This window comes from Festucalex cinctus, chromosome 20 (genome assembly GCF_051991245.1).
Source record: "Festucalex cinctus isolate MCC-2025b chromosome 20, RoL_Fcin_1.0, whole genome shotgun sequence".
NCBI lineage: Eukaryota > Metazoa > Chordata > Actinopteri > Syngnathiformes > Syngnathidae > Festucalex > Festucalex cinctus.
Window position 1 is genome coordinate 5,026,475 of NC_135430.1, and position 11,217 is coordinate 5,037,691.

An 11,217-nucleotide genomic window follows, 5' to 3' on the forward strand; every position below is an offset into this window, starting at 1 on the left:
CTTGTCTGTTGGCGGCAGCGAGAGAAAAGTCAAGCGATGACCGCCTCAAAAAGTCCAAAACCCCCAACAACCTCCTGTCTGATTCGTGATGTTCAGAATCTGATCCTTCGCTTTTTTGTCCGCTGCCCTTTGGTCTGCGCCCGGGGTGGGAGTATCACCCAAATGCCACACACACTTAAATCCTGCAGGGCCACTTCGAAAAAAAACAGATCCTCCTCCTGTCTGTCTGTCTTTGTGATGTTGCGAATGTGATCCTTCACTTTATGTCCGCTGCCCTTTGGTTGGCGCCCGGGGTGGGAGTATCAGCCAAATACCACACACATACACACGCACACACGCACACGCAACCCCACACGTTTGTCTTTGTATCATCGTGGGGACTTCTCATTGACATAATGCCTTTCCCTAACCTCAACCATCTAAAATGATTGCCTACCCCCATTCCTTAGCCTAACCTCAACCATAACCCAATTCAAACCTAAACTCTTAAAACCAAGTCTTGACCCTCAAAAAGAGGTCTGAACTTGTGGGGACCATCAAGCAGCCTGGCGGGGTTTTAATGTCGATCCCAGTGGATGAACTCATTGGTAAATACAGCTGCCCGTCTGCGTCCAAGGGCACCGTGGCCAAGGCACTTAGGCGCTCTCATCGCCATGGCGACAGGAATAGAAACAACTTGACACGCTTTGACTCTCGCCTGGATCAAAACAGGCATCAGACATGTCGAAATCTTTTGGGTCACGACAAGGGATGCTAAGCTGGCGTGTTTATTTTGGTGCCGGGATGGCGTACCCTTGATCGGGTTTCCAGTGTGTTTACGGCCGTTTGATTAACGGGCAGCTCCTGGAAGCTGTTTATGTGTTTTTGCTCCCGTCTATACAGTTAGTGTTAATTTCATCAATGAAAACTAGACAAAAATCCTTTCGTCAATGCACATTTTTCACCGGACTAAAACTGGACTAGACTAAAACCTTCATTAATAAACAATAACTGCGACTAAATCAGTATGCATTTTCGTCGTCTAATGAAGACAAGACGAAAATGTACTTCAACTAATAAAAACTGGACTCAAATCTATGGACATTTTAGTTCACGAACAAGAACGAGACAAAAATGATATGATACTGTAAAATCCTGTCTCTGCTAATCTGTCACTGTGACACTGTCATGTGACACAGTGACACCAAATCTGCAGCTAGCGAGTGCAACATGCACAAACATGGAACAGACAGGAAGTGGATTCACGGAGAAAAGTTAAAAAAAATAGTAAATTGTAGTCATAACGTAACATTAATCCAATGTCTATAACGTTGCAACAATAATGTTAATCCAAACGCTAACTAATGCTGGCTAACTTGCTAGCTCGTAGCACGGAGCCACTGAAATTGTGTGTCAAGTTGTTTCTCATCAAAAAGAAGAGAGAACATTTTATGTGAAATAGTCTTAGATCCAATATATAACAACAAAAATATATACAGGGCTAAAATGATTGTCCTGACTAAAACTAGACTAAATCGACAGCTTTGTTGACTACAACTAGACGAATAAAATCATGTTTTCTTGGACTAAAATAAAGACGAAAACGCTCGATTTATAGTCGACTAAAAATGTACTAAAAAACGGGATGAGGTTGACTAACAATGATAAAAACTAACAGTTGTGATTGAAACTGGACAAAAACTGAGACTACATTTAAAAATGGCGGATAAAATTAACACTAGTCTGCGCGATGCGCAAACACGACAGCGGCCGTCCGCACGCAAGCAAGCAAGCTTGTTTCACGGCGCAAACAAACAAACAAACCAACAAATTCCGTAGTCTTCGCTGCCATTTACATTTGGTGGAAATTTATGATAATAATCTGTGAATAGGTGCACGCATTCACGCCCTCGCAGATGAGCACACACGTGCTCGTGCCCACATTGGAAGGGTGCAGTGCGTGTTTTCATTACACTTGAGCGCAGAAATAAGCATCACGCCTCTTTGCGTCACGTTTTCCTTCGTTCCCACACAAAGTCAGATTGTCCCGTGTGGATGTTGTGGTTGCACCCTGACCTGATGGAGGCTAAACTTAGATACAGCTGCTCCGCATTGCCCCTCCCTCTCTCTCTCTATTTGTGTGTGTGGCATGTGAAGGGATGATGGATAGAGCGTCGATAAAAGAGGTACATTTGGATGGTACTTAAACACGGTGGATTTGTAGGTTTAAGATGAGCTTAAGCCAACTCTTTGAACACGCAATACACGTAACACTCACTGGCTACAACAGAAACGAGATGGGAAACAAGAACTCAGTTACGAGGCATCAATTCAACAATACGTTGTCACTCGGGACTGTTTCACCCAACTTATGAGATGCCGTTTATATAGTTGTATTTTATTTATTTATTTATTTATTTATTTATTTATTTATTTATTTATTTATTTATTTATTTATTTATTTATTTTGGTGAGCCAAATTTGATCAAGTGAGCTTCAGGCCATGGTTATTCAAGTTAGAAGAAAAATTAACAGCACAACTAAAAAAAGAAGTGAAGTTGAAAAAACATTTTCGTTAACTCATTCACTGGCAGCCATTTCTTTTTTTCACTGAAGCAACCCCCTTCGCTTTCTGCATTTGGACTGATTTTGCAAGGGCCACAGAATATTGTGTTCTATTGCTATTTAAAAACAAAACAAAAAACATAGACCCCACCAAAAGAAATATTAGTCTCTTCTTTCATCAGGCAAAAATAAGTACATTTGTGCCTCTTTCCGTTTTTCAGCATTACAGTATAGCTAAGTTTTCGTCAATATTCACATTCCTGGTGAAAGCACTGACATAAAAAGAGCTTGTTGTAACATGGCACTGGTTGATCTCTTATACTCTACTGTCACTTGCTGGCCATTTAAAAAAAAAAAAACTACCATTGCTTGAAGCCACCTCTTCATGTCAGAAGCTGCATGAGAGCCTTCTGTATTCTCTTGCATAAAAAAAAACAACAACAAAAAAATGCATAAACACGTTTTTGGGAGGGAAGGACAAAGTATTTAAAAATATTTTGACACATTTTGGGGTTTGAATGAGTTAATGAAATAAAATAAAAATTAAATAGTTTTTTTTTTAAATAACTGAAACTAAATCTTTCGTCTGCTAAGATAAACTAAGGCTAATACTAAAACAAAAAACAAAAAAACATAACTTGTTGTAAAATTAACTAAAACCTAATGAATTCAAAAGTAAAAAAAACGTCAGCCAAAATGATTGTGAAAAATCCCAAACTAAAATAAAACTGCAAACAGTCAACGTTTTTGTTCAATTATCATACCATCACAATCTTATATACGCCCATGCTAACTTCCTGGTAGTTCATACGATGAGTCCGTTTTGATTGCCATTCAACCAAGATGATTTATTATTGCCACCGCAGACAACGGCAACACCAAAAATAATGCAAAAGTTAGAAGACTTTGAACCATTTACACATCAAATGTTAACTCATTGACTGGCAGTCATTTTCACTGAAGCAATCCCGTTAGTTTCCGGCTGCTTTACTGGATTTTGACGGATTTTGAAAGGCCCACAGAATATTGTGTTCTTTTGCTAGAAAAACATGGAACCTACCAAAAGAAAGATTACAGTCTCTTGAGTCTCTTCTTTCATCAGGAAAAAAAAAAAGGATATTTTTATCTGTTTCCGTTTTGCGGCAATTAGCATAAGAATATAGCTAAGATTCATCATTATTCACAAATCTGTTTAGAATTGTGGGGAAATTAAGCTTGTTTTCATTATGGCCTTGGTTGATCTCTTATTACTATGCTTTTTTTTCACCTGTTTACTGTATCAAAGCCTTCTGTATGATCTAGCCTAGCATAAAAAAAAAGAAAAAAAAAGAACAACCAAAAAACGAATATGTTTTTGGGACACTTAAAACATTAAAAAATATAACATATTTATACATTTTTGGGAGTAAATGAGTTAAAAATCTGTCAAAGAACGGAAGAATCGATCATCTTCGTGGTTCATCTTCATAGATTGAAAACTCGAGTCAGGCAAACTCGCTCAAAGTGTTCGCGCTGGAAATTGAAAGACATCACATTGTTTTGATTTTAGCAGCAAATAAACGACAACAGGCAAACGCAGATTTTTGTTGGGTGACTCTCGATTGAGAGCTTGTTGATGTGATGGGATTGTTGTTGGGTAGCATCGCCATGGTAACCAGCAAGTGTTGGGTTGTCCTTCCTCACACCCCTGGACGCCGGTCCTAAAAGACAAATAATACAAAGATGATCATGATCACTTTTTGAACATGTTTATTAAGCATCTCTTATACTCGGCTGTCCTTATTTAGTTGCATCAGAGGCTCCAAACGCACACTTGTACGTGACGGGCTCACTTTTCTGAGCTATAAATAGCATCTGACTCAGCTTGGCCTGCCCACACCACGAAACGAATGTGACAGACTATACTGCCCGCCCCCCTGTGGAACTGAACGACACAGCATCTCAATGACCCTTATTCAAAGATACACACACAGTTTGGGTCAGTTTTTGTCGTTTTTACACTAAAAACTCTGAAACTGACCTTGCGTTATTCCTTGGTGACCCATCGTAATTCGCTCTTGACGTTCCGCAGCTCCGACAGGTTGACGGCCGGGCCGGGCAGTTTGACAGCGCCGGGCAAAGTCTTTTTTTCCTCCTCCTGTGGCGTGTGCGTGCTGTCGCCTGGCGCGTCCATCGGCGAGTGGGCCTTGGGGTGGGGTGGGGGGTGTGGATTGTCATCAGATTACAGTGCATTGGAATGAATGAATGTTTACAGGATCCAGTTAGGATTGTTTGGCCTTGGTGGAGGTCAGATCCAATGTTCATACATTGTGGGGCCCCACACACGTCGTGTTTTGCCAGGTTGAACTACCATTGTGGGGACCGACTTGAAATTATGGGGACATTTTTGTGTTCCCCGCAAGTGCCCTTTCTGAGGGTCAAGACTTGGTTTTAGAGCAAGGGTGTCCAAACTTTTTCATTTGAGGGCCACATACAGAAAATCCTAAGGATGCAAGGGCCACATAATGTTTTGAAGAGAAATTGTGTTTCGTCCTAAAAATTGTATAAATATTTTTTTTGGTGCTTTTGCATAGTTAGAAAAATCCTACAGTATATAAACAAATTTATTTGTAATATGGCAGTGGGGTTATTATAGTTTTGGAATTTTTCATTTTAGTTTTTATTTTATTTTGATTTTTTTTTTTTTTTATTTAGTTAGTTTTAATTATTTTTCAGGGTGGTTCTGTTAGTTTTTTAAAATTAGTTTTAGTTATTTAATAAATGCTTAGTTTTAGTTTAATTAGTTTCAGTATCAGTTGTAGCTTTTTTTTTTAAATGTGTATTACTCATGCGCAACATTTAAAAAACACAATGGGCGCAACATCATTATTACGGTTTATATGAACTCTTTGACCGCCGAAAATGTTTCATAACGATTAGTAAAATCACGATGTATGACGCCATAAACGTTAAATCAACTATGTTTTTTGTTTTGTTTGTTTTTTATCAGTGAGCAGTTCACCATCTAAGTGCAGCGCGCGCTGCCTGGTCAATGAGTTGTGGAATCAAAAACCTGGACTACCTATGATGTCATTATTCCGGTTTATATCAAAATAAATCTACTAAAAATCACATTTAAAATCATCCTAAAAGGCTCATGCATTAAATTAATTACCAAAGACTAAAACGAAGGACATTTTTGCTATAATTATAGTTTTATTTTAATTAGTTTTGTAAACATAAAATGTAGTTTCAGTTAGTTTTCTTTTTTTTAAAAAGCATCTTTGTTTTTGTTTTATTTCGTTAACGAAATTGTTTTTTTAATTTTAGTTTTTTCCTTAGTTTTAGTTAACTAAAATAACCTGTAATAGCACCTGTGTTTTTCGACACCTTCACTTCTTACTTTGGCCATCTCCAAACATTTTTGTTTTTATTTTAGTTGAACTGAGTCAAATGCCATTTTTAGCATATGTCGCGGGCCACTAAAAAATGAACGGCGGGCCACAAATGGCCCCCGGGCCGTAGTTTGGACACCCCTGTTTTAGAGTTAAGGTTGAGGTTAGGCTAAGGGTTAGGGTTAGGCAATCATTTTTGATGGTTGAGTTTAGAGAAAGGCATTATGTCAATGGGAAGTCCCCACGATGATACAAAGACAAACCTGTGTGTCTTTGCTACATTGTGGGGCCCATACACGCATGTTTGTCCAGGTTTAACTACAATTATGGGGACCGACTAGGTTTGAATTGGGTTGTAGTTGAGCTTAGGGTAAGGAATGGGTGTAGGCAATCGTTTTGACAACGCATGTCCTCACCTCGTGTGTGTCTCCCGTCTCCTCTCTCCTCCTCACAGGATGTCCCGCCCCCGGACGCAACGCTCCCATCGGGATGTTCAGATTAGCCTGATGGACAGCAAGAAGCAGCCAATAAGAAACTGAGGTGTGTGCATGCGCGTGGGTGTCCACAAACTTCTAGCCTTGACCCACAATCCTCCGTCCAGTCTTGCCCCTAAAAGGAGCTTGCGTGTCCGATTTGGCTTTGAAGCGTTTGCACGTGTGCACGTGCAAGTTGGCTCACAGAAGATTTTTGTTAAGAAAGTTCCGGAGAGAAGGAGTCCATCCGCAGCATGTTTGCTTCAAATGACTTCCACGTGACGTTAACAATCATCGCCGAGCATTCCGCCAGGTGCAACCAAAGATCAACCAAGCATAAATGTCATCAACAAGTTGGACTGTTTTGTTAAAAAAAAAAAAGAAAGAAAAGAAAATAGACTCATGTGTCCTTGGTGATGGAAGGGTTGCTATTGGCAACACGTTTTTTTGGTGATCAATTGACAGTGTCAGCTAATTTCAAATATCTGAATGTGTTATTGTAATGTCATTTTTAAGGTATATTTAAAGCATCCAAAAGTCTTTTGCTAGACTACATTAAGCATTTTGAATTTTTGTTTTTGCTTACGTAAAAGTATTTGCTTTCATCAAAATACACCAAGGATATATTTTACAAACGAGCTGCTCTGACAGTCTGGATTCTGTTTTCCCCAGTTAAGGCAACACTTCATCACCAATCCACCAAATGACGCTGGCGGGTTGTTATTATAGAAATGAATCCAACAAATTTTTTTTATACAAGCGATTGAAAAGTCTCTACGATGAACATGCACATATTTGAGGTTTGCCATCTTGTGGCATCTTGGTGCCGATGAACTATGTTGAAGTGAGTTGAGGAGCTTCAATTGGACATTTTGTGACATCTAATCTGATAATAATTATATATATATACACATTGGTAATATAATCTATAAAATAAAATATATAAATAAATAAAAAAATATAATTAAGAAATATAGTTTAATAAGTAAATAACTTTTAAGAAGAAATTTTAAAGCAGATGAGACACTGAAATGTTGGGGTTTCCACTATATTACATCATTTGAAAGTTGACAAACAAAAACTGAACATGTTTACGTATTTATATAAGCTGTGCAGACGTCATCAAAAATGCCCTTTTATATTGTTAGCATTATTATTTGTGTTATTAATGCGACGTTCTTCTGTACGGTTAAAATGACGTAAGGAGAGGAAAAAGATGACGACTCATGGTTAGACGAGCAAATGAGCACAAGCAGGCGGAGCGATACAAGAAGCCGTGACCAGCCGTTAAACATGACATGACGATAGGCGCCCTAATATGTAGTCAACGATACGCCGCCATACGCCTCGCTGAAACGCTGCTGCACTCAAACTCCCAAAAGCCTCTTTGCAGCACTTTGCAAGAGGATGTGGAATTGCCTTCGCTAATAAAGACTCAAATGCACACAAACTGACTCTTAGATTTTGTTTTTAGAATGTTAGTGTCAGAAAACAAATTCAGTTTAAGGGTCAAGTGGCTGTTGTTTTACTCATATATGTTGAGCCTTTTCCCACAAAAACACAAATCGCATATGACGAGGTTCTTTATCTTCCTGCACACAGTTCCCATTTTAAAGTACGTACAAACACACTCCAGCAAACTTTTTTTTTCTTTTTTTTTTTTTTTTACCTGTAGGGCCTTGACGTTGGACGAAGGTTTAGACATAATCGCCTCTGACCTGAAGGCAGCAGAGAGAGAATGCAGACATTTAGCTGTGGATATGGGACAGCGTGTGTGTGTGTTGTGTGCTCTGCTTCCGCGAGCTTTCTCCGTCCCGGGATAGCATTTCGGTTGCCTAGCGACGCCCGCACAGAGCGGCAGGTAGAAAGGAACTGTCGTGTGCATCATTAATGAGAGCCAGGATGGGGCGAGCACAGAGTGAAAGAATTTCATTTCGGCAGACTTTAGGCGAGAGTGGACGGAAGCTGGACTGAATGCCAGCCAATCGCAGGGCAAAGCAAACATTCACATGGGCAATTTCCATTCAATCATTTCCACTACATTGCAATTCAACTTGTTAGTGCCCCGGGTGAGGCACACACGTGCTTAGAGACACAAACGCACTTACTTGCAGCATGTTTTTAGAATGTGTGGGGAAGCCACTGATTCATATTATATGACTGAACAGCCAATAGGCCAAGACTTTTGAGGTGGCGAGGCGGCCATATTGCTCCTCCCAAGAAACGTTTCTCGCCATATGATTTGATATATTTACAGTACCGAAATTGGAGAACAATTGAGACAGTACTTAGTTAAATGTATTAAAAATAAACAAGAGGACTTCAGACATTTTAAAACTTACCTTAAATACATCCATCCATCTATGTATAAATTTTATGCTTAATGATGTTTAGTGCTGGAGCAAACTTGTTTATTTTTTTCATTAAAGAATTATAACTGTAATTCAACAAATGATGCCTCTGCCAAATCTAAAATTGGGGTCGAAGGAACTGAGCAAGAAAAGAGCAGCACGTACCGTCCACTCGTTAATGTTTATTTTTTTTACTTGTTAAAAATTGTTTAAAAATAGTGAACGCCTCGGCATAAATCCCCTCCACTCCGCCTCCGGCCTTATAGTAACTGCCTACGAGCTGCATATGTGTTATCTGTAAATGTACCGTATAGTTTATGCAGTAGTCTGCTCGCGAGGTGGTAGTAACAATATGGCCGCCCTGTGACTTCAACGGCACACGTATGGGTTATATCGGCTATCCAGTCATATATTCAGGTCAGTGGGGGAAGTTAACATGGCTGAGCCGAGATTTTTAACAAATGTGAGGCAGAAGCATGAACCACTAGGTCAGTGTGCTGCCCTTGAGAAATTCCAGATTATTGCCAAAACGTGTCGGAGTAATTAATTATATGTACACAAAAGATTTTCTTTCAAGTCCTTTGGATTAAAATAATGTTTTGAGGCAATTGGTAATTCAATGAGAAATTTCATGACAGCCTTTCGTTGGCCCTAAATTGTAGTTGTTTTTTTCCTCCATTTTGGACAATTGCATGCTTTCAGCTGTGTGGGAACTCTTTGACAAATTTCCATTTCTTTTCCCAGTGCATAAAGCAAGCGCCAAAAAAGAAAAACATCCTTGGATGGGTTTGGTTTGAAAGAATACACATACACACGGTCTTCCCAGAAGAATGAAAGCTTTTACAGCTGCAAAGGGGGCGAGCGACTCTTAATGAATCACTTCCTGGAATCGTCCTAATACTTTTGGCCATACATTTGTTACATCTCAGACGTGCAAGTACATTTTGAAGTTTTTCTTTTTGTCTCTAGTTTACACAAAGGCCTTCACTACATTAGGAACACCTGCATGAGCAAATGTGATCGATGCGCCAATCAAAAGTCATCAATATGCTATATGCCGTATCAATAAAGTTGACTTAAGTACATGTAAGAGTACAGTACTTACTAACGTTATTCTGTTCAATATATAACATGTAATTTTTATATTTTCTACCTAGCCTGTGGGGCGAAATAAAAAATGACCCAACATATGGTATTTTGTACAGAATTTGGATACTCTTTGCAAGTGTGATATCTAAATCATTTATGAATATTTTTTCCACTTTCGAGCACTCAAAATGTTCAGTGGCATAAGACCTATCCACACATATGTCATTTTACTTTATTTATTTATTTTTGATGTCCTCTATGGACAATTTAAAATGATGTCACCTGTGCAGAGAATAGTATCATGAACCTGTCTGTGGATTGAGTATTTGCATGAAGCTATATCGGCAAAGGCAAAGCTACGTTGTTGTTGTGTTTAGTTTGACACTAACACACACATGCACACATATCAGCTGGCCGGCCCAAGTGGCGTGTAATGGTAGAAAAGTTTCCATGGTCTATTTATCTTATCAAGCTTTGGATTTGGGGTGGGTTGGGGGGGGTTGGCTTTCCAGGGTGCTGTTTTGTGCGACAACAATGCACACTCATCACACACTCCGCTGCCCTTGACGTGACACACGCACACTGCACACGTGAGCTCGGCATCTGACACCACACAGACGTCAAACAATCCTTCAAATAAACCTTCGCATGTTTTTGAGCAGTAAAAGTATTTCCAATCCATGAAATGAAGACGAGACGCGACGTACCTGCTGCCGACACGCAAAAAAGTTGCGTTGACCGAAGGCGGACTTTGCATACACAAGCGTACGACTTGCCTCTTAACTTCCCATCTTGCGCTTTCTCTCTCTCCACCTCGTCTCTCGTCCCTCCTGCCTCGAAGTGGTGGCAGGATTCCGTTCATATCTGGGATTTGTTCTCACTATAAATAGATGAGTGATACACAGAAGGGACCTGCTTTCCATCCACACGCACACACGCACGCACACCGGGGTTATTATAGTTTTAGAATTTTTTTATTTGAGTTACTTTTTATTTTGTTTTGAGTTTTTGTTTTTTTTAATTGAGTTAGTTTGAATTAGTTTTCAGGGTGGTTCTGTTAGTTTTTATTCGTTTTTGTTCGTTAGTTGCAGTATTAGTTTTAGTTTTTAAAAATGTGTATTTCTTGTGCGCAATATTTAAAAAAAATAGCATGGGAGCGACGTAATCTGAAGGTGCCTTTCTATTGGCTGCTGCTCGATGACGTCACTTCTGTGTGATGACACACTTTCAAACGTCCTTAAACAGGTGTTCTGACAAACCAGCATACCCGTCGAAGTAGCATACCTCACACATCTGCGCACGCGCTACGCATGCGCAGTAGGCAATTACATCATCACGCTGTCGAACTCGTCGGAGCAGCATACCTCGACTGACAAGTAAGTAAAA

The 11,217-nt window shown here is 39.5% G+C and overlaps 2 protein-coding genes across 3 annotated transcripts in view; one reads left to right on the plus strand and one right to left on the minus strand.

The window, feature by feature from the left end:
* The window catches only part of cnksr2a (connector enhancer of kinase suppressor of Ras 2a), an 84,365-nt gene extending 77,793 nt beyond the window's left edge, over positions 1–6,572 (plus strand). The window contains exon 24 of the mRNA XM_077509494.1: positions 6,373–6,572. Within this exon, the coding sequence (XP_077365620.1) occupies positions 6,373–6,420 (48 nt within the window). The 3' untranslated portion in view covers positions 6,421–6,572. The remainder of the gene's footprint in view (positions 1–6,372) is intronic.
* On the minus strand, positions 3,336–10,673 carry smpx (small muscle protein X-linked). 2 transcript variants are annotated; one of them, XM_077509498.1, is made up of 5 exons: positions 10,539–10,673; positions 8,061–8,109; positions 6,335–6,421; positions 4,565–4,729; positions 3,336–4,244 (listed from the first exon to the last, which is right to left on the minus strand). In XM_077509498.1, exons 1-4 carry the CDS (start codon positions 10,586–10,588, stop codon positions 4,571–4,573), a joined length of 345 nt encoding a protein of 114 aa, XP_077365624.1. In that variant the 5' UTR covers positions 10,589–10,673; the 3' UTR covers positions 3,336–4,244; positions 4,565–4,570. The 2 variants fall into 2 exon arrangements, with proteins under 2 accessions (XP_077365624.1, XP_077365625.1); XM_077509499.1 differs by having other exon boundaries at positions 10,608–10,672.
* Positions 10,674–11,217: the final 544 nt, after the last annotated feature.

Excerpts from the sequence above, each read along its gene's own strand:
- smpx (XM_077509498.1), bottom strand. The coding sequence starts at position 10,588 with ATGCAAAGTCCGCCTTCGGTCAACGCAACTTTTTTGCGTGTCGGCAGC. Across the intron at positions 6,422-8,060 it reads CCAACGTCAAGGCCCTACAG|GCTAATCTGAACATCCCGAT; the intron begins GTAAAAAAAAAA and ends GCTGTCCATCAG. Across the intron at positions 4,730-6,334 it reads AGACGGGAGACACACACGAG|GCCCACTCGCCGATGGACGC; the intron begins GTGAGGACATGC and ends CCCCACCCCAAG.